Source organism: Artemia franciscana, chromosome 11, assembly GCF_032884065.1.
Source record: "Artemia franciscana chromosome 11, ASM3288406v1, whole genome shotgun sequence".
Taxonomy (NCBI): domain Eukaryota; kingdom Metazoa; phylum Arthropoda; class Branchiopoda; order Anostraca; family Artemiidae; genus Artemia; species Artemia franciscana.
In genome coordinates, this window is record NC_088873.1 from 33,523,588 (window position 1) to 33,551,455 (window position 27,868).

General features: G+C 32.6%; 1 protein-coding gene across 1 annotated transcript; it reads right to left on the bottom strand.

Annotated features, from left to right (window-relative positions):
• Positions 1-5,964: 5,964 nt before the first annotated feature.
• Positions 5,965-25,887, bottom strand: LOC136032599 (cyclin-dependent kinase 10-like). Its single transcript, XM_065712867.1, has 5 exons — positions 25,881-25,887; positions 20,186-20,404; positions 8,668-8,842; positions 6,567-6,688; positions 5,965-6,155 (listed from the first exon to the last, which is right to left on the bottom strand). The coding sequence occupies exons 1-5, from the start codon at positions 25,885-25,887 to the stop codon at positions 6,022-6,024; spliced, it is 657 nt and encodes a 218-aa protein (XP_065568939.1). The 3' UTR covers positions 5,965-6,021.
• Positions 25,888-27,868: the final 1,981 nt, after the last annotated feature.

A 27,868-nucleotide genomic window follows, 5' to 3' on the forward strand; every position in this document is an offset into this window, starting at 1 on the left:
ACTGGGACACAGGGACACAACTACAACGGGGACGCCGGGGGGCACAGGGGGATATATAAATGACGATGGGGACACAGGGAATGTTTGATTACCAATCACCATCAACAAAGCTCAAGGGCAATCATTAGAATAATGAGGTATAGATATGAATACGGATTCTTTTTCCCATGGACAATTATATGTTGCATATTCAAGAGTCGGTAAACCTGACAATCTATTTATATGTACAGACAATGGGACAGCAAAGAATGTTGTATATTCGCAAGTTTTACATAGTTAAAAACATATATATACATATGTATGTATATATATATATATATATATATATATATATATATATATACATATATATATATATATATATATATATATATATATATATACATATATATATATATATATATATATATATATATATCTATATATATAAAAATAAGTTGTCTGTGGATCTGTGGATGGATCAGGTGACGTCACCTGAAAAAACTGGATCAGGTGACGTCAAAACTGAAAAAACTAAAAAAAGGCAAAAACTACAAAAAAAACTAAAAACTAATAAAAAAAATAAAAAAGCTAAAAAACTAAAAAAACTGAAAAAAGGCAAAAACTACAAAAAAAACTAAAAACTAATAAAAAAGCTAAAAAACTAAAAAAACTAAAAAAAGGCAAAAACTACAAAAAAAATAAAAACTAATAAAAAAAATAAAAAAGCTAAAAAACTAAAAAAACTAAAAAAACTAAAAAAGGTAAAAAACTAAAAAAACTAAAAACTAAAAAAAACTAAAAAAAAAAGGAAAAAACTGAAAAATAAGCTAAAATAAAGGTAAAAACCAATAAAAAACTAAAAAAAAAAACTGAAAAAACTAAAAAAAGGCAAAAACTACAAAAAAAAACTAAAAACTAATAAAAAAAGTAAAAAAGCTAAAAAACTAAAAAAACTTAAAAAACTAAAAAAAAGGTAAAAAACTAAAAAAAATAAAAAATAAAAAAAAACTAAAAAAAGGAAAAAACTGAAAAATAAGCTAAAATAAAGGTAAAAACCAATAAAAAAATAAAAAGAAAAAAAGGAAAAAACAAAAAAAAATTTTCATCTAAAAAACTAAAAAAAACTAAAAAAGGTAAAAACTAAAAGAACTAAAAAAGAAAAAAATAAATGACGACACTCAAAGAGAAAGCGACCAGGACAAAAGGAATGTTCGATTAGCAATCAACAAAGCACCGGGATACAGGGAGTATAAATGACGACCAGGACATAAGTAACAAAAAAAACTATCTATATATATAAAAATAAGTTGTCTGTGGATCTGTGGATCGTGGATCGTGGATCAGTTTTTTCAGTCAAAACTGAAAAAACTAAAAAAAGGCAAAAACTACAAAAAAAACTAAAAACTAATAAAAAAATAAAAAAGCTAAAAAACTAAAAAAACTAAAAAAAGGCAAAAACTACAAAAAAAAACTAAAAACTAATAAAAAAGCTGAAAAACTAAAAAAAAGGCAAAAACTACAAAAAACTAAAAACTAATAAAAAAAAATAAAAAAGCTAAAAAACTAAAAAAACTAAAAAAAGGTAAAAAAATAAAAAAACTAAAAACTAAAAAAAAACTAAAAAAAGGAAAAAACTGAAAAATAAGCTAAAATAAAGGTAAAAACCAATAAAAAACTAAAAAAAACTGAAAAAACTAAAAAAAGGCAAAAACTACAAAAAAACTAAAAACTAATAAAAAAAGTAAAAAAGCTAAAAAACTAAAAAAACTAAAAAAACTAAAAAAACTAAAAAAAGGTAAAAAACTAAAAAAAATAAAAAATAAAAAAAAAAATAAAAAAAAAGGAAAAAACTGAAAAATAAGCTAAAATAAAGGTAAAAACCAATAAAAAACTAAAAAGAAAAAAAGGAAAAACTAAAAAAATTTTTCATCTAAAAAACTAAAAAAAAACTAAAAAAGGTAAAAACTAAAAGAACTAAAAAAGAAAAAAATAAATGACGACACTCAAAGAGAAAGCGACCAGGACAAAAGGAATGTTCGATTAGCAATCAACAAAGCACCGGGACACAGGGAGTATAAATGACGACCAGGACATAAGTAAAAAAAAAACTAACAAAACTAAAAAGAAGGTAAAAACTACAAAAAAACTAAAAAGAAAAAAAAAACTAAAAACTAATAAAAAAACTAAAAAATCTAAAAATCTAAATAAACTAAAAAAGAAAAAAAAAGGAAAAAAATAAAGGAGAAAAACAAAACTAAAAAACGAATTTATATACAGACCGGTACACCGGGATACAAATGACGACCGGGACACAGGGAATATAAATGACGACCGGGACACAGGGACACAACTACAACGGGGACACCGGGGGAAACAGGGGGATATAAATGACGACCGGGACAAAAAAACTAAAAAGAAAAAAAAAACTAAAAACTAATAAAAAGACTAAAAAATCTAAAAATCTAAATAAGCTAAAAAAGAAAAAAAAAGGAAAAAAATAAAGGAGAAAAACAAAACTAAAAAACGAATGTATATACAGACCGGGACACCGGGATACAAATGACGACCGGGACACAGGGAATATAAATGACGACCGGGACACAGGGACACAACTACAACGGGGACACCGGGGGAAACAGGGGGATATAAATGACGACCGGGACACCGGGACAGGGAATGGTCGATTAGCAATCACCATCAACAAAGCTCAAGGGCAATCATTAGAATCATGAGGTATAGATCTGAATACAGATTGTTTTCCCATGGACCATTATATGTTGCATGTTCAAGAGTCGGTAAACCTGACAATCTATTTATATGCAAAGACAATGGGACAGCAAAGAATGTTGTATATTCGCAAGTTTTACGTAGTTAAAACCATATATATATATATATATATATATATATATATATATATATATATATATATATATATATATATATATATATATATATATATATATATATATATATATATATATATATATATATATATATATATATGTGTATATATATATATATATATATATATATATATATATATATATATATATATATATATATATATATATATATCTATCTATATTCACAGGTGGGACATAGGGACACAACTACAATGGCACGTAACTATTATGGCGCGTAACGACTTACGCGCGCGGGGGGGCTTGGGGGGGGAGCGAAGCGCCCCCACCAACTAGGTGTTGGGGTGGCGCGAAGTGCCACCCCAACAGCTAGTATATATATATATATATATATATATATATATATATATATATATATATATATATATTCACAAGTGGGACACAGGGACACAACTACAATGGCGCGTAACTAATATGGCGCGTAACGACTTACGCGCACGGGGGGGCTTGGGGGGCGCGAAGCGCCCCCACCAACTAGGTGTCGGGGTGGCGCTTAGAGGCCGGGGGCACAGGCAGGATATATAAATGATGACCGGGACACAGGGATTGTTCGAATAGAAATTACAGACCGGGACACCGGGAATATAAATGACGACCAGGACACTCAAAGAGAAATTACAAACTGGGATACCGGGACACAAATGACGACCGGGACACAGGGAATATAAATGAAGACCAGGACACATCCACACATCATTAGAATAATGAGGTATAGATCTGAATACGGATTGTTTTTCCCATGGACAATTATATGTTGCATGTTCAAGAGTCAGTAAACCTGACAATCTATTTATATGCACAGACAATGGGATAGCGAAGAATGTTGTATATTCGCATGTTTTACGTAGTTAAAAACATATATATATATATATATATATATATATATATATATATATATATATATATATATATATATATATATATATATACAAGCTGTTGGGATGGCGCGAAGCGCCACCCCAACACCTAGTTGGTGGGGCGCTTCGCGCCCCCCAGGCCCCCCCGCGCTTGTAAGTCGTTACGCGCCATATTAGTTACGCGCCATTGTAGCAGTGTCCCTGTGTCCCACCTGTGAATAGAGATAGATATAAATATATATTTTTAACTACGTAAAACATGCGAATATACAACATTCTTCGCTGTCCCATTGTCTGTGCATATAAATAGCATTTATATTCCCTGCGTCCCGGTCGTCATTTGTGTCCTGGTGTCCCAGTTTGTATCATTTATATTCCCTGTGTCCCAGTGTCCCGGTTGTCATTTGTGTCCCGGTGTCCCGGTCTGTAATTTCTATTCAAACAATCCCTGTGTCTCAGTCGTCAATTATATATCCCACCTGTGCCCCCGGCGTCCCCGTTGTAGTTGTGTCCCTGCGTCCCGGTCGTCATTTATATTCCCGGTCGTGATTTGTGTCCGGGTGTCCCAGTCTGTAATTTTTCTTTGAGGTTCCTGGTCGTCATTTATATTCCCTCTGTGTCGGTCGTCATTTGTGTCCCGGTCTGTAATTTATCTTTGAGTGTTTTTTCTTTATAGTTTTTTTTAGTGTTTTACATTTTTTCAGTGCGAAGCGCCGTTGGGGGGGCGAAGCGCCCCACCAACTAGGTGTTAGTATAGTATATACTAACAGCTAGTTAGTATATATTTACCATTATCTGGATTATTTTGATTTTGTCAAGATGTTAATCGTGCTTTTTAGAGATTTTAAACATCAAATTATAATAAAAAGAAACGATTTCCCAATATGATTATAAAATCTGGAGGTCAATTTTAAAGTGGATGTAATGCATTTATCATGGACGTTACCAGTATTACATCCCAGTTTACCCATATAGACTCAATTAGAAGCTGGATTAACAAATGAGGCTGAACAATTAAAAGTTGGATTAGAAAAGGGCAGTTCATTTGAATTAAGATGGGAAACGTGTAATACCTATAAAAGCGATAATAAAACGGATAAAGAATTAATATGGAGGGTAGTCAGTGAACGCTATAATACAACTAAAATTGTTGATGAATTGAAAAGATAACGTTATACACAAAACAACATGGTATTTGACCGTATGAAAACTAATAGAATTGACGTGAGAGGAAATGGATATAAATATCCACAAAAATATTTTAAATGTGGCTTCAGTGATCCTTATGAAGATTATTTAAACGCTTACTAACGATTTTTATAGTTAGGATATAAACATAAAAATGTTGATAGTGGAACAATTGTAAGTCATAATGATTTTTAAACAGTATATCCTTTATTTTGTTTGAATGTTGCAAAGCATGAATCGAATATTTATCAATGTGGATCAACTGATGATGTAGAAATTAAACTTTTATTACATTAAGTATCTGCTAATCAATACAACATTTACTGCGTTTTTCTTCAGAAAGAAAAGCAATATATGATTATATGTTAATATATAATATGATCAGAATTTGTGCTTTCGCTGTATTACCTCTTGCTTCTTTAAGTCTTGGGATAGTTCTGATTGAAATACTTGACCAATATCTAAGAATAGCAGAAAGAAAGGCTGGACATAAAACTGCTTATTCATCCTATTAATAATTACTTGCTATGTATAAATCGGTTGAATTGACTGAGGGAAGAAAAAAAATTAACGAGAAAATAATGATTACATCATATAGCCTGATTATGCACCTCATCCTTTTGATATGGTGTCTGAATATTAAAATACAAAGGATATTAAAATTGAAACGTATTTTGCCACCTGGATCCATCTTAGGATTGTTCCAAGCTGAAAACAACGATTTTCAAGCATGTTTTTTGGTTATTTCCGAATTATCGACTCTTTAAAGCAGTTAAACATTTTCGTCAGTGTTGTCAGTTCGACCGGGGAGAATAAATCAGCAAAATTAAATAGTTTAACATTCCGGTTTGGCCACAAAATTCAAACATTAACGATAAATATATCTTCAGAGTAAAGCTATGCCTTCAGGGTAAAGCTCATCCTCTAAATCAATAAAAAAAAAAAAAAAAAAAAAAAAAAAAAAAAAAAAAAAAAAAAAAAAAAAACAGATTTAATATTTATTGTCCTTGGTAGGGCATATCAAGAAGGTACAAAAGATTACAGATATTCCTTATAAATAGAAAATGGTTTGCTTATATGCTGGGACTTACTAGCTCTCTAAGGTCAGAAAAAGCACCCAAAAGATTTGTTACAGTGGATGATTCGCCATTTCCATTTTTCAAATTTCGGTGCTGTGGAAAAGTTGGCATCAAATGAGGATCAACAGCTGAAATGAATAAAAATTAATAAAAAAAATAAGCAAAAGTGAATACCTATTGAAGACTCAGAGAGATAGGTAATGGTAAAAATAAAAATAAAGGAAGAGTATAAAAAGTGAGGTAGCACAATAGAGGGGAGGGAGCTAGGGCATAAGCAAGACAGATCATTTTTATTTTTTCCATAAAAAGACTGCAGCTGCAGCAATATTTTTCGCAAAACACGGAACTAAGAATATGAGCGAATAGATCAAATCATTTCTCAGAGTTAAGTCTTACAGATGTTATTACCGGATTTTGAAGTAGGCTAAACCCATTTTCATTTTAAACCCTCCCGCGCTCATTCTAACTCTTAAATGTTAGCCCTTTAAACTCTGAAGGTCTAAGATTAAATCCAATTAATGCCAATTAAAGTAACTTACGCAATGGCTCTTCTTTGAAGTAAGTACTTTGCAGACATTCACTGGCTGTGGCTCTCTTCCTTGAGTCGTACATGAACAAAAAATTAAGAAGACGCAAACCAGCGTTCGATAGAGACGAAAATCTATAAATATGGCACACCTTTCAATCATGGGTCTAGATTCAAACGTGAGAGGCTGAGACACAATAAAGGAAATTGCATCTTGTTGGAGACATGAGCAGAAATTCTAAAATTTGGCAGCATGACATACTTTTTTAAACGCACTGGGAAATTGATCTTTTGGAAATATTAGCTAAATTATCCCGATTCAAACAGTATCGTAAGATACAGTAAAGTAAAGGATCTGTGTTTCTTCAGAATAGTTTATTGTAAAAATTTAACAATTTTCATGGAATCTAATGGCATAAATAGCAAAAAATTACGTCAAAATGAGGGAAGTAACCCTTCCATCTCTTTTTTTTATTTTAGAACATTTTTTACTCGATCATTGTGTTAGAAGATTTTTTAATTCTGATACTGGGAATGGGGTTTTGATTTCTTCTCGAGGTTTCCTATTTCCTAAAAAAAAGGAAGAAATATTTTCATTTTTCTTGGAAGTTCCCTGGACTCCATGTTTTAATTAAAGAAAATAATATTGCTATCGTAAAACACTTGATTTTGGGATACTTACTTTAGCCAAAATACTGTTTATAATCCAATTTTTATATATTTTAATAATTCTCGTTAACATTTAATAATATTACTATGGTGTCGTCTGGTTATAGTGTGATATCAAAGTAACACTAATGTGAGAAATATGTAAATAATTTATAATCAGCTAGCGAATCCTTGTGTAGAGATATCATGTTTTGCATTTTTATCTATTAAACGAATCCTTGTTACTTAGTTCTACGGACATATCAAATAATCAAAGAAAAAACAGAGGTATTATTTTAAAAGAAAGTAGAGAGCAACATTAAAACATAAAACGAAAACAAATTTGCCATCTATGAGGGAAAATGCCCCCCCCCACCAGAGTTGATCCATCTAAGACTTTCTTAATTTATGCCCAATAGTGCAAAATTCTGCCCCAACGATTAGAGGGAAAAAAGTGTGTGTGTGAGTGTGGAATGGTATGAGGGAGACTTTAGTCCCTAGCCTCTGTTTATTTTGAGGAATACAGCTAGACTTGGCCAGCTATAATATGTGCTGTGTGATGGGAGATCCCCTCTTATTACGAAAATATTTTAGGCGTAATATGGACATTCTATCTTCCTATTCTTACAACTATAGAAACGGAGGGGAGACGGGCAAGGGGGGCCCTATACTTACAACACTTTCAATTTTTTACCGCAGATGGATCCCAAAATTGAGAAGGGTAATCCCTGACCTTCGCTCACTTGGAGGATTATATTTTTCGGTCAATTCAATTTTATGTGTACCTAGGAAGCGATAGCTGTCCCTTTTATTGCAGAAAAATGTTAAGTTTCAAAAGAAAAACTTTGTTGTCAAATTATTGATTTATCGGATGGATAGTTTAAACTTCAGTGAAAACAATGGGGGCTTGAAAGGAGTAAATTATCCCATTTTTGTAAGAAAACACAGATCTGAATGGTTTCTTTTATCAAAGTATTGAATCTAAATAAGTAAAAATTCAGTGTAAAAACAAGGCTTTCAAGGGAAAGAGTATCAGCCCAACTATTTAGAGGAGCTTTGAATATAATTTAATTTAAATGAATTTAAATTAATTAATTAATTAATTATTAATTATTATAATTATTATTAATTAATTATTAATTATTAATTAATTAATTATATTAATTTAATATAATTTAAAATGAACACAAACTAGATAAAAAAAAGTTATAATGAAATGAATCAAATAAAAATAAACTTCAAATGAACAAATATTATCCTTTAGCTAAGAGGTTCTCCGCTACCCATCTATTCTTCCCAGCGAACGATTTTTGCCCTCGCATTGTCCAAAAAATTCTAAATATTTTCAAAACAACCAATGCCATGGCTTTACCAGCCTACATTAATTTGATATTCTTGGATTTTTTGCATCCTACTCAGAAGCAGCAAAATAAAAATTGTTTAAAAAGGAAAGAAATAGATCATACTTGGGCTTAAGATTATTATATGGCTGAGACTTCAAGGTAATATTCTCCAACATCGGCAGGTTAGCAAATTCTGGCCAGATAGCGGTATTTGGCGTTCCTAACAAGTCTATTATAATCTCTATTTGGTTAAGTTCAGATCGACCAGGTAGCAAAGGCTTGTGAAGCAGCAGTTCCCCTGAAAGAGAGTAGAAATTACAAAAGGGAGTCTTCTATATTCTTCAAACTTCCATTACGGTTTATTCACTCTACTTTACATTCCACTTCTTCATGCTTCATACTTTTGACAACAGAGGCTGTCAGAAAGGACTGCCTCCCCACGGTTTGATTTCTTACTTCTATTAGTGTTTTTTCGTGCCAATTCTTTCTTGTTTATGTCTTCTCCCACTTTTTCACCCTACTTTTATTATTGTTTTTTTGTGCCAATTCTTTCTTGTTTATATCTTCTCCCACTTTTCCTCCATACTTTATTAGTGTTTTTTGTGCCAATTCTTTCTTGTTTATGTCTTTGCCCACTTTTTCTCCGTACTTTTATTAGTGTTTTTTGTGCCAATTCTTTCTTGTTTATGCATTCTCCCACTTTTTCTCCATATTTTTAATAGTGTTTTTTATACCAATTCTTTCTTGTTTATGTCTTTTCCCATTTTTTCTCCATACTTTTATTAGTGTTTTTTGTGCCAATTCTTTCTTGTTTATGTCTTTGCCCACTTTTTCTCCATACTCTTATTGGTGAATCTTGTGCCAATTCTTTCTTGTTTATGTCTACTCCCACTTTTTTTCCGTACTTTTATTAGTGTTTTTTGTGCCAATTCTTTCTTGTTTATGCATTCTCCCACTTTTTCTCCATATTTTTATTAGTGTTTTTTATACCAATTCTTTCTTGTTTATGTCTTTTCCCATTTTTTCTCCATACTTTTATTAGTGTTTTTTGTGCCAATTCTTTCTTGTTTATGTCTTTGCCCACTTTTTCTCCATACTCTTATTGGTGAATCTTGTGCCAATTCTTTCTTGTTTATGTCTACTCCCACTTTTTCTCCGTACTTTTATTAGTGTTTTTTGTGCCAATTCTTTCTTGTTTATGCATTCTCCCACTTTTCTCCATATTTTTATTAGTGTTTTTATACCAATTCTTTCTTGTTTATGTCTTTTCCCATTTTTTCTCCATACTTTTATTAGTGTTTTTTATACCAATTCTTTCTTGTTTATGTCTTTTCCCACTTTTTCTCCATACTTTTATTAGTGTTTTTTGTGCCAATTCTTTCTTGTTTATATATTCTCCGACTTTTTCTCCATACTCTTATTAGTGTTTTTTGTGCGAATTCTTTCTTGTTTATGTCTTCTCCCACTTTTTCTCCATACACTTATCTTTTTTTATGTATGCTAGTAATACAATATTAATGTTGGTTATGATACCGCTATTATTTAGAGAATGAGCTAATATAATACGAATCTTATCAACAAATAATGACAAACTAAAGTCCTATTTGGGAATATTAGCGTTACATAGCGGGAAAAAGAAACAACTTTTAATCTATTTTGATGTCAGATTATTAGAGGGCTGTGAAGTTGGAATCGCGGAGTCGGAGTTTTAGTACATGTTTGCTGAATGGAGTTGGAGCAACAGAGATAATGCTAGACTTTTGAGTCGAAATTTAGTCGAGAGTTATGGAAACACCTAAAGGCTGGAGTCAATCCACATACTCTTAAATACTACTAAAAAATGGCAATAAGAAACAAAAATTAATATATTAGGCTAATAATGATGGATAGAATTTTCTAAAACTAAAATAAAGCATTTAAGGAGAAACTAATAAAATGAACTTCATCAGTAAATTAGCAGGAATACTTGAGTCAGAGTTCTTACTTCTTAAAAGAAAACGTTAAGAGTCGGAGCAATTATGTTTAAAGTTTCAGCCGGAGTCAGAGCTGGTGGTAAAGTGGACCAACTCCATAGCGCTGGATTATTAAAGCCAATATACTTGCATTCTAGGAGCCTGTATTAAGGTAAATAGCCAAATATCAGACACAACCACATTTCAGACACGATTAAAACACACTAGGAATCTAGATAAAATTGGTTGAACGATGATGTCAATATAAATCGATCAAAAATAAGATAATTTAGTGCCCAATTGGGCACTAAACTATTCTTAAATTAAAGACTGGTTTAATTCTCTAAATCTTTAGAATTATGCCTTTACAGTAAACAGTAGAGGGTGAGGATTTTGGAAATCATTTCCCCTAGATTGAAAGTAATTTGAATACTTAACAGAGCCAAGTCTGATTTCAATCAAAGATTAAACTTAAAGATTAATAGATATGCTGCTGTTATTCGACATAGGTGCCGTTGCGGGATATAAAACTTCCAGAACAGCTAAACTAAAACAAACTAAAATGAAGAAAGCAATTCTCCTTTCTGGCTGTGCTGCTAGAAGCCGGCAGCAGAAGCCGATAACACGGTGCCGGCAGCAAGACGCCGAGAAAAGCACGATGCCGGCAGCACGATGTGCGCGATGAGGTTCTTGTTGGATAAAATCTTTTTTTGCATGCACTAGAGAGTAACAAAATATTTGGCTTGAAATCATTAATTGCAATTATCTCTTCAATTGAACAAACTTGGCACTGTTATGGGCCTGTAGAATTTGGACTAGATCAATCAAGTACCGTATATAATACTCTATTATATTATTATATATAATACTTGAGCATCATAGAATATATTTAATTATGGATTCTCATTGCCGCTTGTCTTCTAACAGAGACTTTACTGTCTTTTCATACTGACCTTTTCAATGATACTTAATTTTTAAAGCTCCGATTTCTAACAACGTTATCTACTAAGCTTCAAACTTCTAGTTTTTTTTAAGGTTTTTGAATTGTTTTAATCCATTGTTAAAATATACAGAAATATTTTCACAATTACCAGTTTCTTGCTCTTTCCGCAATTTAATGTCTTTTCATACTAGATCTGTTCAATGATATTTGATTATTGAAGCTACTCCGATTTCTAATAGCCATATAGACTAAGCCACAAACTTTTGGTTCTTTTTTAAGGTTTTTGAGTTTTTTGTAATACCTTGTCAAAATAGAGAGTTATCATTTGCAACAATTAATTTTTTTTGCCCTTCTACTGACATTATTTAACTGGTTGCATTCAAAATGGTTTTCTTTTTTAAGATTTTTGAATTGCTGTAATCCCTTGCTACAATAAATACAAATATTTTTGCAATTATAAATTTTTTTTTGCTCTTTACGCAATTTAATGTCTTTCCATTCAAAATCTTTTCAAAGATATTTGATAATTGAAGCTAGTCCGATTTCTAACAATGATTTGTACGAAGCTTGAAGCTTTTGATTTTCTTTTTTAAGGTTTCTGAATTGTTGTAATCTCTTGTCACAATAGAGAATCATCATTTGTAATAATTACAAATTTTCGTTTTTTGCACCTTCATACTGACATAATATAACTGATTGCGTTCAAACCTGTAAAGTTAATCACGTAGCGACTCTATCTTATCAAACGAAGACAAACTAATTTTAAAATTGTAAGGTATTTTTCTAGTTTGAATTGAAACATTAGATTATTGCTCAGGCACCGTAAATATTTTTGCAGTTTACATAATACAATTAGCGGTTCTGAACACAATTAAAACAATTTTCAACTTTTTTCTTTCTTTTTTTCATGTCTTAAAAAGACATAGCTTATACTTATAATGAAATAAATTCGGTAATAATGTTTTTTTTAAGAACAATTTCTACAAAGCTTCAGACTTTTGGTTTTCTTTTTTAAGGTTTTTGAATTATTCTAATTACCAGTTTTCTTCACGCTGCAGGAATGCACTGTAGGGTCGACGCAGGGACCATAGTAGTCAAGAAGCGTCGTTAATTCTTAAATAATAATAATTACCAGTTTTCCACTCTTTAGGGTAATTTAAGGTCTTTTCATACTCTGTCTTTTTAAAGATAATTGATAAGGAAGTCCAATTTTTAACAACGATTTCTACTAAGCTTCGAACTTTTGGTTTTCTGTTTTAAGGTTTTTGAATTGATATAATCCCTTGTTAGAATATATACCCATATTTTTGCAATTACCAGTTTTTGCTCTTTTCGCAATTGAATGTCTTTTCCTACAGACATTATATAACTGGTTGCGTACAAAAAGGTGCTCTTTTTTAAGACTTTTGAATTGTTGTATTCCTTTTGAACAATGTATTTAAATTCGGCCTTATGTCCAAGAGCCGTCCTTAGCAATGTATTTAAAATAACGTCACTCACATAATTATTTTTTTCAAAAATTAAGGCTCTTAGTGAATTTTCGCAAACTTCTGACTTATCTAAATCGCTTTTTTAGATCAGAATATACCTGGCGGTGCAACAGTGGTTCAGGGACACTATAAATCGCCACGGATTTCAACATTCCCCGCCAATTTTTTCCAACCGGTAGGGTTCTGACAAGTGCACTTTTCCCGGGCTACGAAAGTGCCTGGCTAATTGGTCCAAAGCGCCCCAGGGTTCGGGCTTAACGATCGTCTGAAAGCTCTCACCCCCCCCCCTCCGGGAAAGATAACTCCTGCCAAAGTGCTCTCTGTCATCCGACACTCTCTGTACTTGGATAACCTAACTTACTCTAGACTAATAATAAAGAAGTCAAATTATAGAACAATTATGTTACTTCTTTTCAGATCAAAGGTCATAAAAAAGTACCTAACAATCAACTCACAAATAAACAGGAAACGTCACGGCATGCTTCCTTGCACGGAGGTTCATCTGACTCTCACCAAACGCAATTACCCCTCACTCAAAGGCCCCTTCAAATCGAAGTACAAAATTTACCCTTGGATTTTGCACGCTAAATTTATGCCTGAAGTCATCAGTCGCCTGCCTTTTTTCACAAGCCAGCTAATTGGCAGACACTTTTCAGGCGTGCCGTAATCACTTAACCAAGAGAGAATAATAGCTAGGCTAAGGAGTTGAACTCCTTCAACTACAAAAAAGGCATTTATCTGACAAAAAGTGGTAGAAGGTCCCAACACCTCCTTCGTAAGGTAAATGACCGTCACCACACCATTGGTCAGAACCTAAAAACATACAACGAATATATACAAAATATAAAAGCTTCAAAATCACCAAATTTACATCTGTCTTATATTCTTTCTTGTTTCGCACATCTCCACTGCAACTACCGGTTGAATTATGGTTTCATGACTTTACCATCCGCTTGACTTAGTTCCAGTCCATTCAGTATCTCTGTCAAACCAATCAAAGCTACTGTTGGTATAGTCTTCTACATCAAGTTTGCGATTTCGAAGAAGGAAAAGGTAAAATCTAGTTTAGTGACTTCTGGCTATCTCGGAAACGGGTTAGGTTAGGAAAATGAAACTTTCAGGAATGGATCTAAAGACTAAAGTATGTCCTGGGAAGGTATTTTAAAGTAACTACCTCCACTCTCTTTTCCTCTAGAGGGTCCTGACCTTTGATGACCTTTAAAAATATACTTGTTACAAAAGTTCAACCTTGCAAAATAGATCTTCTACTTGAATGAAGTACAACAAAATTGTTTTCAGCTTCGCAACTTTGCTCAATCCCAATTTATAAGGTTTTAAAGACATGCAACTACATTTCCTAAATTTTGAAAAAGAACATTAATATGGCTCAGAATTCTGCTCAAATAACAGGAATTGCATTTTGAGAACTAAAGGCAGAGAAAAAGCAACTGATAACTGAAAATTAAGGTAAAATGTAGTTTTGTCAAAATTCCAATAGGTATAGACCTGTCATGTAGGCAAATTTCAGGGCCCTCTAGAGGGAGAAAAAGTGAAGGTGGGTATTTTAAAATACCTTCCCGGGATATACTTTAGCTTGTAGATCCATCCCTGAAAGTTTCATTTTTCCTAATCTATACCGGGATATACTTTAGCTTGTAGATCCATCCCTGAAAGTTTCATTTTTCCTAATCTAACCCCTTTCCGAGAGAGCCAAAAGTCACTAAACTAGAATTTTACCGAAGGAAAAATCCCTGAGATTTGTTGAACATACTCATGCTTAGCACGATTTGATCAAAAATTGTCTCGCTCTCGAGAATTTACATTTCAGAGAAGCGTAGAACCAGGTTCTGGCACATTCGATGATGCCAGCCATCAACAAAAATTGGCTAAACTAGCCTCTTAACCTCCCATGGTGAAATAAACACAACATTTCAATTAAAACACGAATTGCCCCTTGGAATAATTTGTAATCATCCATGGCCGAAAATACAAAGGCCCAAGAAAACGAAGGAGTACAGGGAAATCAGGTAAAAATCTGAAAGAGCCATGAATCAATTTTTTCTGGGTTCTCTCCCTTGGGATAATCGTATGAAGAACCAACGTTGATGTCAAATGAAGATGTGACTTGGATATTTCTGAGAAAAAGAGCCACGGGATATAAATATATATATATATATATATATATATATATATATATATATATATATATATATATATATATATATATATATATATATATATATATATATATATATATATATATATATATATGCTACCTTTAGAATTGACACTGCCAACCTATCCAAAGGAAATTTTGAGTTTATTAGATTTTGAACCAATGATTTTCGAACTTCCTGATTCTCTGAGATTCAGAGGGCCGTGTCCTACGTTAGGAAAAACAGATCTACATTAATTCTGGACGGCTGTGTCCTACGTTAGGAATAACAGATCTACACTAAGCACGGGAAAAATATAACGACATTATTACAATTTGTTTTATTTGTATTTGCTTATGGCAATTTTTCGTTTTACGAATTTCATATATTGACATGCTAATGCCATATTCGTTTGTCTTCAAAATACTATTAGAGTTTTCAGCTATTTTCTTTTATGTCGCAGTCTTGATTAGTCGCTAGATTACTTGTCGTATAGTTGAATTCAAAACTAATTTAGCATACTCGTACCTATAAATACCTAAAAATCAAACCTATAAATATAAACCTATAAATCAAAGTCTATAATTCAAAGTACTGTATCAAAGTACCTATAAATCAAAGTCTTTAGCAGCTACACTATACAAAGTTTACATGTAACAGTTCAATTTAACTATATTTGCATCCTCTCAATTTTCGGAATAGATCTTAATTCATCGAAGATTTTTCCGCTAATTTGCTTCATTAATTCCGTCATTTGAGTACTTTTTTCGTCCTATTCAACTTTACTAGAACTGACAGCATTATTAGAAAATTATAATATCTATGGGAACGAATTTAGCACACTTATAGGAGACAACACCAAATAAGAGGAAATAAATGGGCCCTTACCCAATATGCATCCAGCAGCCCACATGTCAATAGCTGTAGTATGAGTTTTAGATTGAAAAAGCAACTCTGGAGCTCTGTACCACAATGTGACAACATTTGGAGTCATTGGGCACTCTGGTGCGTTAATTTTCCGCGCCAAACCAAAGTCAGCTAAAAAAATATATATATATATTTATTAGGTTAGTTATAAATTATAGAAAACAAACAACTGTAAATTTGGAGGTTGTACAACAAAGCAACAAACAAGAGCACTTGTGAAAAAGAAAGTCTTTTCAACTGCCTTAGTATCACACAGGAGAGCCAATTAAGTTCAAAAAAAGTTGTGTTATATTGCTTTCCTTTCAAACGTCCCCTTAAGGGATAATGTAATTGGCTGACAAAAATACTTCACAAACGTAAACCAATTAAATTAAAGTCTGATTTTCACCATGGAAAAGTAAGAAAATAATTTCCCTTTTCCTCTTGATTATTGCCAAATTTATATTTATATTTAAAATGAATATCTTCTGATAAAAAATACGTTTTAAATGAATAGCTAGATAGATAATTTTTTGATTCTGTATAAAAAATGACAAAAAAGAAAAAATAAATAACAGGAAATAGAGACTTAAGTATGACGAATTCATAGTCAAGTTACAGGTTTAAGACAGTAAACTCAACTGTAAATGTAGAGAACTTAGTATTAAATTGAAGCAAACCATTTTCCTTATTTTCAAAGGGCTAATATCCCACATTAGTCAATCCCCCCCCTCTTCGACCTAGCCTCCCTCTTTCTGCTTCAGCAAAATCCTTCTTCTTACCCCGATAAAATAGTCTACCGAAAGATATAGAAGGATTTTCGTCCCCAATACAGTAAGCATGTTAAATACACAAGATTCCCCCCTTCCTAGTTTTAGAGCAAGATGAATCTACAAAATGGAGGTCTTTATTCCACAAACACGAGTAGATGCAAAGCACAGTATATGCAAAAACCACACAAGACGTAACCTTATAATATTGACTAACCTTATAACAAAACAAACAATCGCAAAAAAAAGAGAGAAACGAGGACAATAGCAGCCAGTGAAAAACATTTAAAAAAAAATTATGCAAATATCTCGATTGAGATCTCTGATCAACTGTCCTCGGTGCAGAATGATAAAAAATGCAAATAAAAGTCTAAAGGACAATACAAAAAACCAAACCTCAAAATAAACACTATTTTGAAAATATTGAAACTTATTGAAACTATTTATGATCAACCGTCTCCAGTACAGAATGATAAAAAAATGCAAATAAAAGCCCAAAGGGCAATATGAAAACTAAACCTTAAAATAAATACAACTTTGAAGCTTATTGAAACTATTTGAAGGTTTGGTTTTTATATTGTCCTTTGGAATTTGATCAACATATCTTTGTTATTCTGCACTGAAGACGGTTGAGCGGAAGTCTCAACCAAAATAATTGCATAATTTATTCTTTTGTTTTTACTGGCTATTATCCTTATAGACCCCATATAGCCCTTACAAACTTATGGCTATATACAGAGCGCAGTATACGGTTAAGACAAATTCAAGTCCTTAGAAATACCAACTTTACTTTCTCTTGCTCTAAAGCTACATAAAAACAACATCAAAACACTTGGAAATCAATTTTAACAGAGCTAGTGTTTCCACTTACTGAGATTTAGCCTTTTTCCACATTTTTAGACCTTCCACGGAGCCTTTTATTTGAAAAAAGGGATAGGAAGAAAGAAATATTTAGATATTTACTTTTTTTTTAACAAGTTGTCCACTCAACCACATGCACGTCTGGTCAAATACTGATATAGCCCAAGAAAGGTATTTAACCTTACATTATCACAACTTAAACGTTATATTAACCTTTAGGTTAGGTTATAGTCAGAACCCACGAAAAATTTTGTAGCTGATTTGCTTAATTTACGTCACATTTTACCCTTGCAAGACAAATCGTGGTCCTTAGAACTATCCACTCAATCGGAAGCACGTCAGGTAGAATATTGATTTAGCCCAACAGTATTTAACCTTGCATTAGCACCACTTAAACCTTATATAACCTAAGAACAGTATTTCTCGTTAGTCCAAATCAGTACCATATGCTGTACGTTATACAATATATGCTGTACCATATGTTACCATGTTTTACCATGTTGTTATATGTTGTGCCATATGTTATACCATATGTTATACTATGGTATAACAAAAGAAAACATCAGCATTCAGGTTTAAGCGACAAACAGCGGTTTTCTTTCCTTTTTACTAGAGAGTTTCATTTATCCTTTCTAGAAAATTTCTCAGAAATTGCTAAGCCTCAGCCTATTGCAGTTATCACCCGGTTCAGGTTAGAACCTGAACAGGATTCCTACTAATATATTTTTTTTTGTTCCCAAGAAAAAATCTTGGATATTGGCAAACCTCAGCCTTTTTTATTCCTCACCCGGTTCAGGTAAAAAAGTGAATTTGATTCCTATAAAGAAAAAAAAATAATTTATTTTGGAAAAACCAAAATCGGGTTTCTAAAATTTGTGTTTTTGGTTCCTAAAAATACCTTGGAAATTGTTAAATAGTTGCTTATTCTGGTTTCAACCCGCTTTCGCTAAGCAGCCGAATCGGGTTCCAAGAACTTTTTTTAGCTTCCTAACAAAAACCTTGGAGATAGCTAAGTAATATATTATTATTTTGCTTCCTCGAGAAATCTCAGATATTACTAAATGTAAGCTTACTGCGGTTACACTCGAATTGGGTGAGAACCGTTCCTAGAAAAAATCTTGGAAATTGTTAAATATCAAATTTTGTTGCCCGAAAACCCAAAAAAGTTCAAATTACAAATAAAAAAGCCTTCTCAAAACATAAGACTTCAATCTGTAAAACTTGTAAATTTGGTTTGCTCTAAAATTCCTTTAAGTTGGTGTATCAAAATGATTCAACAACCATGGAATAAATCGAGGGTAAAAACTTGAACAGTATTACAGTATATATGCATCGGACTAACAACGCTTCTTGACTACTAAGATCTCTGCGTTAGCCTTATGGGTTGTTTCTGCAGCTGAGGTCGAACTCTGGGTTTCGTCTTACCAGGCTAAGGTCAAACCTACGACGCCACCAAAGGACGAACAGTTATAATTCCAAGTCTCTGTAAAGATTTGAATATGAATATTTTACTTCTTTTTGTACCATCTCAAATGATGGCCTGGCGCCATCTTTCATGGCACCAGGCAGTAATCCTTCTTATCATTCAAACGCCCTAGTTACCACACAATAATTTGAACTACTATCATGTATATTAAGCCCCCTGAACATTGTGCCGTGGTAACAACTGTTAAATTATGAATGATTAAATTTAATACTCTGTCATATTCAGTTCTCATTCATTTGATATATCAAGTAATCATTGCAATAAACAATATAACCAACACATGAACGTTGCCAGGAAATTGGGGAGGGGGAGGTTTGGTAAGTCCCACCATAGCTTTGTATTTCTCATTTTTAAATTTTTATTGCCTCAAAATTCAGTGAAGAGTTACCGGTAAGAAACAAAAACAATAAGCAAAAAAGTAAATTGATCATAAGAGCCGTGGCCAGGATTTTTTTTCAGGTTTTAGAGGGGAGGGTAAAAAAAAAAAAAAAAATACGCACCCAAAATTTGTTCACATGCATTTTTGTTACGCTTTTACGAGTGAGGAAAAATTAGGGGGGAGGGGAGGGAGAGAATCAAACCTTACTTTTGTGACTTTTGTGAGGGTCGGAGGAAGCTGATTTAGGAAATATGATGAATTTAAGCTCCAAACCGTTAAAAAATTTGAGAAATTTGAGCTTTCGTTTTGATTTTTTAACACAGCTTTTAGGGGTTTCAGGCTATTTTTCAAAATTATATATATTCATTTTCGTAATAAACTTTTACCATTACGACAAATCGAAATAATGGTTATCATTCCTTAATCAGCTTTAAATGGGGATTCTTAGACACTTGACAGGATTTTTTAAACGTATTTTTAAATATTTGGTTATAATAGACTAGAGTTCGTTCTGTACTATGTTGCGTCTGACGCCACAACCATGATAAAACCTTATAGTGTCTTCTTTTTTACCAGTTGGCAATTACCCCTGTCAGTACCCATGATACAACATACAGTCTAACAACATTACTAACTTCCTCAAACGCATATTTAGTAAGCAAAAGGGATTATTATGTAAATATAAAAGTGGATAATACCTATTTTTAGGATTCCAGTATCCGTCAGAAGTAAATTCGAAACCTTCAAATCGCGATGAACAATATATCGCTTGTGCATATAGTCTAAACCCATAAAAAGTTGTTGCATGATACATTTGATTTCTGACTCTGAAAACGCTGAATTCATGTTATCTAAAAGAGATGCCAAATCCTGCTCGCAGTATTCGATGCACAGGAATATGCTAGTAAGAGAAGAGCCTATAAAAAGAACACGTCAGAAAATAGGATAATACAATCAATAACAAATAATCCATTACTTATATAATTACTAAACCTAGTTATATTTAAACATATTTATATATTTAATTATAACCATGTATAACTATAGAATAATACTATATTATCACTATTATGTTATTGGAAAATTTTTAATCATATTTATATGTTTAATTATATCATATATATAACTATATAATATGTCACAATATTATATTTTATTACTATTACGTTATTGGAAAATAGAAATTTTATTTGTATAAAAAACTGTTGTAAACTGATCTCTGTGGGTATGGTTCAGTGAGAAAATTTTTTGAAATAATTGAATTTTTCTTATTTTAAAATCTCGCTTAATAAATATAGATCAAGTTAATACTTCTTCGCATACATTTCTTGTGAGAAAATTTTTGAGCAAAAATGGAAAAAAAAACTATTTCAACTATTGAATTTAAATTTTGGAACGAAGTTGTTGCGTCTGCAGCAAACATCAGAGAAAGAAACTCCGATAACATAGAGATCAAAGTTTTATAAAGATAAAGATAATTTACCTGTAAAAGATAATTTATCTTATAACAAAAGATAAAGATAATATATCTATGGTATGTAGATGCAGACGGGTTAGACGCTTATAGGGGTATCAGATTTTTTTTTCCTAAGGAGAGGGTAGGCTCAGGCATTAAAAAGTGAGTTTTTGGCTGCTTTTTACCAATTTTTTTTCTGGAAAGGACCCTTTTCTTTTTCTGATGACTATTAGCAGTCCATAGAACAAAATAAAATCGATATGAGATATGGGATATTCAAATCTAGATATGGGAGCTAAATAACTAACGGAATAAGAAGGTTCTATGAATAATCTCAAGTAACCCGCGAGACATAATCATCTCAGTGATGTTCAGGTCTCCTAATCTGTATAGATTCCCCTGGGAACGTACCTGAAAGACTAGAGGAACTGTACCTGATGCCTTAGTTCATAGACAAAAATGATTAAAAGACAATAATTTTATTTTTTTGCTCACATACAACTTTGGATAAGACAAATTCAAAATCTCTAGCATGAAATGGTGCCCATAAGCACCATAACTCAACCTCTTGCCCAGGCTGTATTGCCTCCTGTTCAAATAATACCGAAACTGGATTTCTAAAACAAGAACTCGGCAGATGACTCGGGTGGGTGACTTCTACTGAAAATGTTGCAATACCACTGTTGTTTCCCAATCATGATACATTGACTCGTTTCCACTCCCAAGAGACAAAAGAGAAGGGAACAAGGATTTTCCCTTATGTTTTTTCTAGTTCATATAAAGTAGTAATAGAGATTTGATTTTGATTGACTAACTCAAAGTCAATTTGAATTTGCCAATCAAAATCAAATGGCCATAAGATGCGCAATACTCCATAAGCACGTGTCTTATGGAGTATTGAATTTACCTTTAAATTTATAGATGGTTCAAAGATTTTTACTTTAAAATTTTCTTAAAGGGTATGAATGAGATGTTTGGTCCTGAATTTAAGATTTTCTAAAGGGGAATGAATGAGAGATTTGGTCCTGAATTTTATAGTGGGGGAGATGCTGGCCTATATGTTACATATTCCATTTCCAGTTGTAAATTGGTGTCCTCATCAATCAGACTAATCCTTTTCTATAAATATTGCATTCTTAAAATTCTATATTGTCAATTAAATACTTTTTTTATAATTCCTCCACCTTAGAATGATTATTCAAAATTTTTAGATTTATGTCCCTACACCTTATATGGACCGCACATCTTACACTTGTAAAAATCACATAACGACAGCACTTGACATCAACTGTGTTTACACATGGATACCTGATTCCCAAGGTTTGTTTTTATTTGAATTATAATCAATTTTATCTAGTATATTTAATTGTCAATTGATTCCAGGTATTTTAACGTTAAGGTGTAAAAATATATCAAGATTAAATAATAAAATATCACTGGTACTTTTATTTAATTTAAATTTTCAATTCACTATTAGCACTTTCTTTAATCGTTCATCACTTATTTCTTGGAATATTATCTTCACACCATTCACAATTTTCGTGTCCTTGCCTAATTGACTAATTGAACTAATATAATGTAATTTTCTAGTTTATCACCTCAAAGTATCTTCATTGCTTACAAATTTAGTAATTGTTAAGTCTGTCCTATTTTTACGCTTCTAATAAAATGGGAAGCGCAGGATCCGGAACAGCTATCTCCAGCAGTTTAAGTACAAAAGTACGGCCGGTACTATTGCTCTACAGCTTTAGTGGTAATACAATTTTGTCTTATCTTATTTTTATCTGTTTCTTAAATAAACATTAATTATTTAGATTATGCTCCTTCCGTTTGAATCGTCCGGATCCTCTCTCTGAAAGAATTCGACGGTATGTGACAGGAATGGGGGTATGAATAATTCACTAGCTATCGAAGAGTAAACTCCTATAACTGGATTTATTGTTCAAGTTAAAAGGATTAAATTTGATATTGTTGTGGACTTTTCTATTGCGTAATTTGGTGCAAGAAGACTTCTACGTGCGGATTATAGTATATATTATGGTGGTCACTCAAGCAAAGTTTGATGAAGGAACTAAACGGCTTCAGGTGTTGCTGGATAAAATATTAGCGGAACAAAAAAGTTTTTCTGTCTCAATAGTTGCCCTTCAAGACGAAGTTAGGCCAATATCAGCAAATAATGCTAATCTACGAGATAATCTACAATTAGAAATGATTTTGAGCAAGAAAAATTGCGGAATAACGATTTTGAGAATAGGCTTTTGGACATCGAAGTGAGAGAAAGGAGATTAAATTTGATCGTTCATGGTCTGCCTGCTGAAAAGCATAACCAATCAGTGACTCTGACAAATTGGAAATTACCGAGGATATTTCTCTTACCAAGTGTTATCGCCCAATGAGAGATAGCAGTTTAAACATTACTGGTAGGAAAACCAGTGTTCGACTGGCCCCTATTTTTATATCGCTAGACACGGATCGTAGCATTCAGTCGATTCTCAGTGAGGTAAATAAGTGGAAAAGTAGTGGAGTTTGCATTTGCAGCGATCTCCAACCAAAGCTAAATTTTCTACGGAATAAACTATTGTCTAAGCGAAAGGACACGCGTGATTAGGGTTCGGTTCATCTTACGCGACGATTTGGTGGAAGTAGAAGGTAGAAGGATGTGATTGTATTGTCTACTTCTGAATTATACGAATTGTTGCCATTTTTTTAATATCTCTTGGAAGTAACGCTATTTTTCATTTGTTTGGTTGGTTGATAAAACATCTGAAATTCACCTACTGTATGTCACTTGGGTTACTGGCCCAAAGATTGTGTCTTGTTTGTTACGTCATCAGCAACCATTGGGGTGTCTTGGTCATTGATTTTCTGCAGGTATTTTCTTTGGGATTGAACTTTTTGGTGACGGAATCTTACGAATAGCCTACAAAGTTTCAGCTTATTTATATCCAAGCAAAGTTGCCACAATTCAAGGGAGATTTGGTACCATCTGGATACTAACTGACATCCCAATGTTAGTGTGTTTTTCTGCCCCTTTAGATAATGAAGGAACTATTTACTTATCTATTTTGGATTGATCTACAGAAAATATAGATCGAAAGTTTCATATATTAAAATTAGGCTCGTGTTAAATTTTAACCGAGACCGAAATTACAGGCTCTGTCACCAGCTCATTATCACTAAGAATTCAGGCCATCAAAAATTTGGATGAACTTGTGGATAGGTTATAATGATATAGTAGGTAGAATCCACGTTTCTGATTAGCTTTTATTATTATTTTTCATACGCTAGTACTGCTGCTCTGACTTTTGCGTATTCGAAAACTTGGAAAGATCTTGGATTACTGACTCCGAAATTGGTGTTTTCTACTGGCTTTTACCAATTTTTGCCATCTCATGTAACGTAACTGTTTTGTTTCCAAGCAGATAAGTGGATTGCAAAATTTAAATTGATACTAAAATCGACAATTTTGTTTAGTTCAATTGCACTTGTTGGGTTATCTCTTACCGCTGCTTTTACTTGCTCTCCTTGCTTTGAACCTTGCAGCCCATGCAATCTGGTGTGCAACAATATGGCTATACTACTGGTGACAAACTTCCGAACTTTGCAAGACCATATTACATTCCAATTTTGGATTTGATCATCTTGGGCTTCTACTTTTTCTCAACAATTACCAGCATGTCAGATATCTGGACTTTTCGCTTGAAGTTAAGGCTTGGGGAGCTTTTGGAACTTGCTTGTTTTTGATTGCTACGGAAAGCATGGTTATGTACATGGCTTTAAGAAATTTTTTCTTGTGCTCTTATTTGGGATTTTTATGATTATTGACATGATATTGATATATTGGTACCTTAAATATCTTGAAATTGAACCACCGACTAGAAACCCACCTGCATCTAATGATATTTCAACGAGATGCTTGATAAAAGTAAACAGAAAAATGTGGGGCCAAATCATTGTGTTTTATGTGCTACCTATGTTGATTGTTGTGGTGGGCAGGGGCTATTTTTGCATTAATTTTTATGGTTCATGGAAGATTTGGCGGAAGTAAAAAGATGCGATTCTATTGTATACTTCTGAAATATACGAATTGTTGCCATTTTGTTTGAGTATCTCTTGGGAGAAACTTTATTTGTTTTGCTGGCTGATAATAAATCTGAAATTCCTCTATTGTATATCACTTGGGTTACTGGCCCAAGGATTGTTTCTTCATAATATCCCAGTATTCCATTCTTATATTCGCAAAGTTACTACCTTTATTGATGTTCTCTATTATCCTATCGGATCTTATATTTTTAATCTGCCTCTTTGAAGAAGTTAGACCACTGGCTGATGGTAATGATCCAAAAGAAATCAGAAGATCAGAAGATCCAGATCAGGCGCATGTCATCGTTGGAGTGGCAAACCAGGTTTAATGGATCCAATCAGGATTCAACCAGGATGAAAACAGCTGTAAGGATTGTATTTTCAAAAATATTAAGAATAACTCTGTGTGGCTCCAAATTTTTTGCCTATTTTTACTACCAATGATGTTTGCTGGGCTTGACAGAGGTTCAGTGTCGTACCAATTTTCAGGGCTTTTGGAAGATATATTTTTTTATTTTGGATTGACGGGATTAACAGTAGATATGCTAGGCACTATTTTGAATTGACAGTTCAGTACATCCTTGGAGAAGGCGCGTCTTTTCCTTTGTCTGGCCTGACCCTTTACCAAGTAGAACCGCATGGAGAGTGGTACATTTTTGTCCCATTGTTGAAGTAACCGAGGCCCTACAAATCCTCTAAAATTCAGCATTAGCAAACCTGTTCTTAAAAATTGACTAATATCTTCATGGAAAAAAAACTTGCGCACGACTGGCCATGGCTGACGAGCCAGCAAAAATGAGTTAGAACTCCTCCCGGAATTAACAATAGAAAATGCTCATAAAATATCTACTCACCAGGCATTCCTTATATTGTACAGAAAAAGGCTGGAAGTGTTATTTGAACTATTCAATGCAGAAATACAAAAGCTTAAACAAAGCACGACACGTATATTAGAACACTTATCCGTAGGATAAATATAAAAGATTGAAAGGTTTAATCTCAATAGTTTGGGAACTTGCTTCTCGCTTGTTCGGTTTGTCCAACGAAGAAGATTTAAATATATCAAGAGATTATGTTAAAAGACTAAAAGCAGCCATGAATACCACATTATATGCACAGAAAACACAAGCAAGTACAGCCAACTATCAAAAACATAAAAATTGAGGCCATATAAAAAAAAAAGAACGGTCAACACAATGAATTATTTAAAAAATTAGGTCAACAGAGTAATTTCTGATTCTAGTTTAACGATGGCTTCACTTGACTTTATTATAATTTCATTATTGAATTTAGCTACTGATGTCAGTAAATTTGAGTTTGCATTATTTGAGTTAACAGGAGGATCCCATTCCTACGTCTTAGTAGATGTCTCAATTCTAAAAAATATTCTAAACGAGATAAAAACCTACTTAATATTTGGTCTCCATTTGCCAGTATAACCGGAAGTAGCTAACCCATTCTTATATTATACCAAACTAAAAGTGCATATCAGCTAAATTAATTGAAAACTTTTTGCGGTAGTAAGAATTCCATAAATTAATCAACAGTCCATATATGACCTAAACAAAATATTTACCTTCCCAATTAACATAAAAGAAACAAGCTCCTTCATGAGCATCATCTGAGAAGCAGAATATATGTTAATAGATCAGGACCGAAGAAAACACGTATTAGCAAATGCCCAGGAATTAAAGGAATTTGTGTCATTTAAAAATTTAGTCTGTCAACTAACATTACCCATATATAACGTAAAAATAGGATCATGCATGCTAGATCTGTTCTTAAAGGAATCACAACAACAAGATATTCTTAACTCATATGAAACCCTAATAGGAAGCGCAAAAAGAGAAACCTTTATTAATTTACGAAACGATTTATGGTTATTTACAGTACCAAAAAAAATTGACCCCAGTTATCGAACCGAAATATTGTTACAAGACGTTGGAACTATTAGAGAAGATTAAGGGTACAATGCAATTAACGAAAATAAAAGAAAAATTGGATCTAAAAATACCTTTATTCACTGACGAGGACCAAAGATTAAAGTACTTAGAAAGCCAATACGGATTGTTCTCTGCAAGTTCATGGTACAATATTATAATCACAATATTTATGGTATTAATTCTTTCACTAGCAATAAGAACGCTACTAACAGTAAACTATGTAAAACTCATGAAGCGAAGAAAGACAAAAAATGATATAATAGAGCCACAAGAGATGAATCAATTAAACCTTACTGCTCCTGCTGATATTTAAGCCATTATAACAGGGAAGATATGACAATACTGGAAAATTAAGAGGTTTTATCCCGTACATTCACATATCCTTTCCCTACTGAAAGAAATATTGTTGATGTATGACAGCTGAAAGGCTATGATGCAATATATTGTATATCTTTTTGGCGTATCCCGTCAAAAATATTAAACATTTGGCAGAAAATTTTATTTAAATATAGACCTCCAACAAGTACGGAAAATTTGTTCCTTTTTATAAATGTGCAAGAGAATTAAGAGGTCATCTCTCTTAAATTCGGTATTTTGCTCCCAAGGCAAAAATAGTATAAATGCACGATAGTTGGAAGGCTATGATACAATAAATTGTGTTTGTTTTGGACAAAATCAGGCATTTGAAGTTTAAAAACTGCAGAAAAATATAATCCAAAGTAAATCAATACCTCTATATAATCATATATTTAACCGCCCCTTTTGAATAGTGCTTTTATATTTACATGTCCCCATATTGATTTAAAGATACTGTTAGATCGATACACATAAGATAGTATTCTTATTTACTATATGACCTTATATACCTCACTTTACTTCTAATGTACTAAATTTAATTA

What these genes read in the sequence shown, in the direction of transcription:
- LOC136032599 (XM_065712867.1), bottom strand. An exon ending in TACTGGAATCCTAAAAATAG is followed by an intron (nt 8,843 to 20,185) that starts GTATTATCCACT and finishes ACTCTCTTTCAG; the next exon opens with GGGAACTGCTGCTTCACAAG. An exon ending in CTTCAAAGAAGAGCCATTGC is followed by an intron (nt 6,156 to 6,566) that starts GTAAGTTACTTT and finishes TATTCATTTCAG; the next exon opens with CTGTTGATCCTCATTTGATG.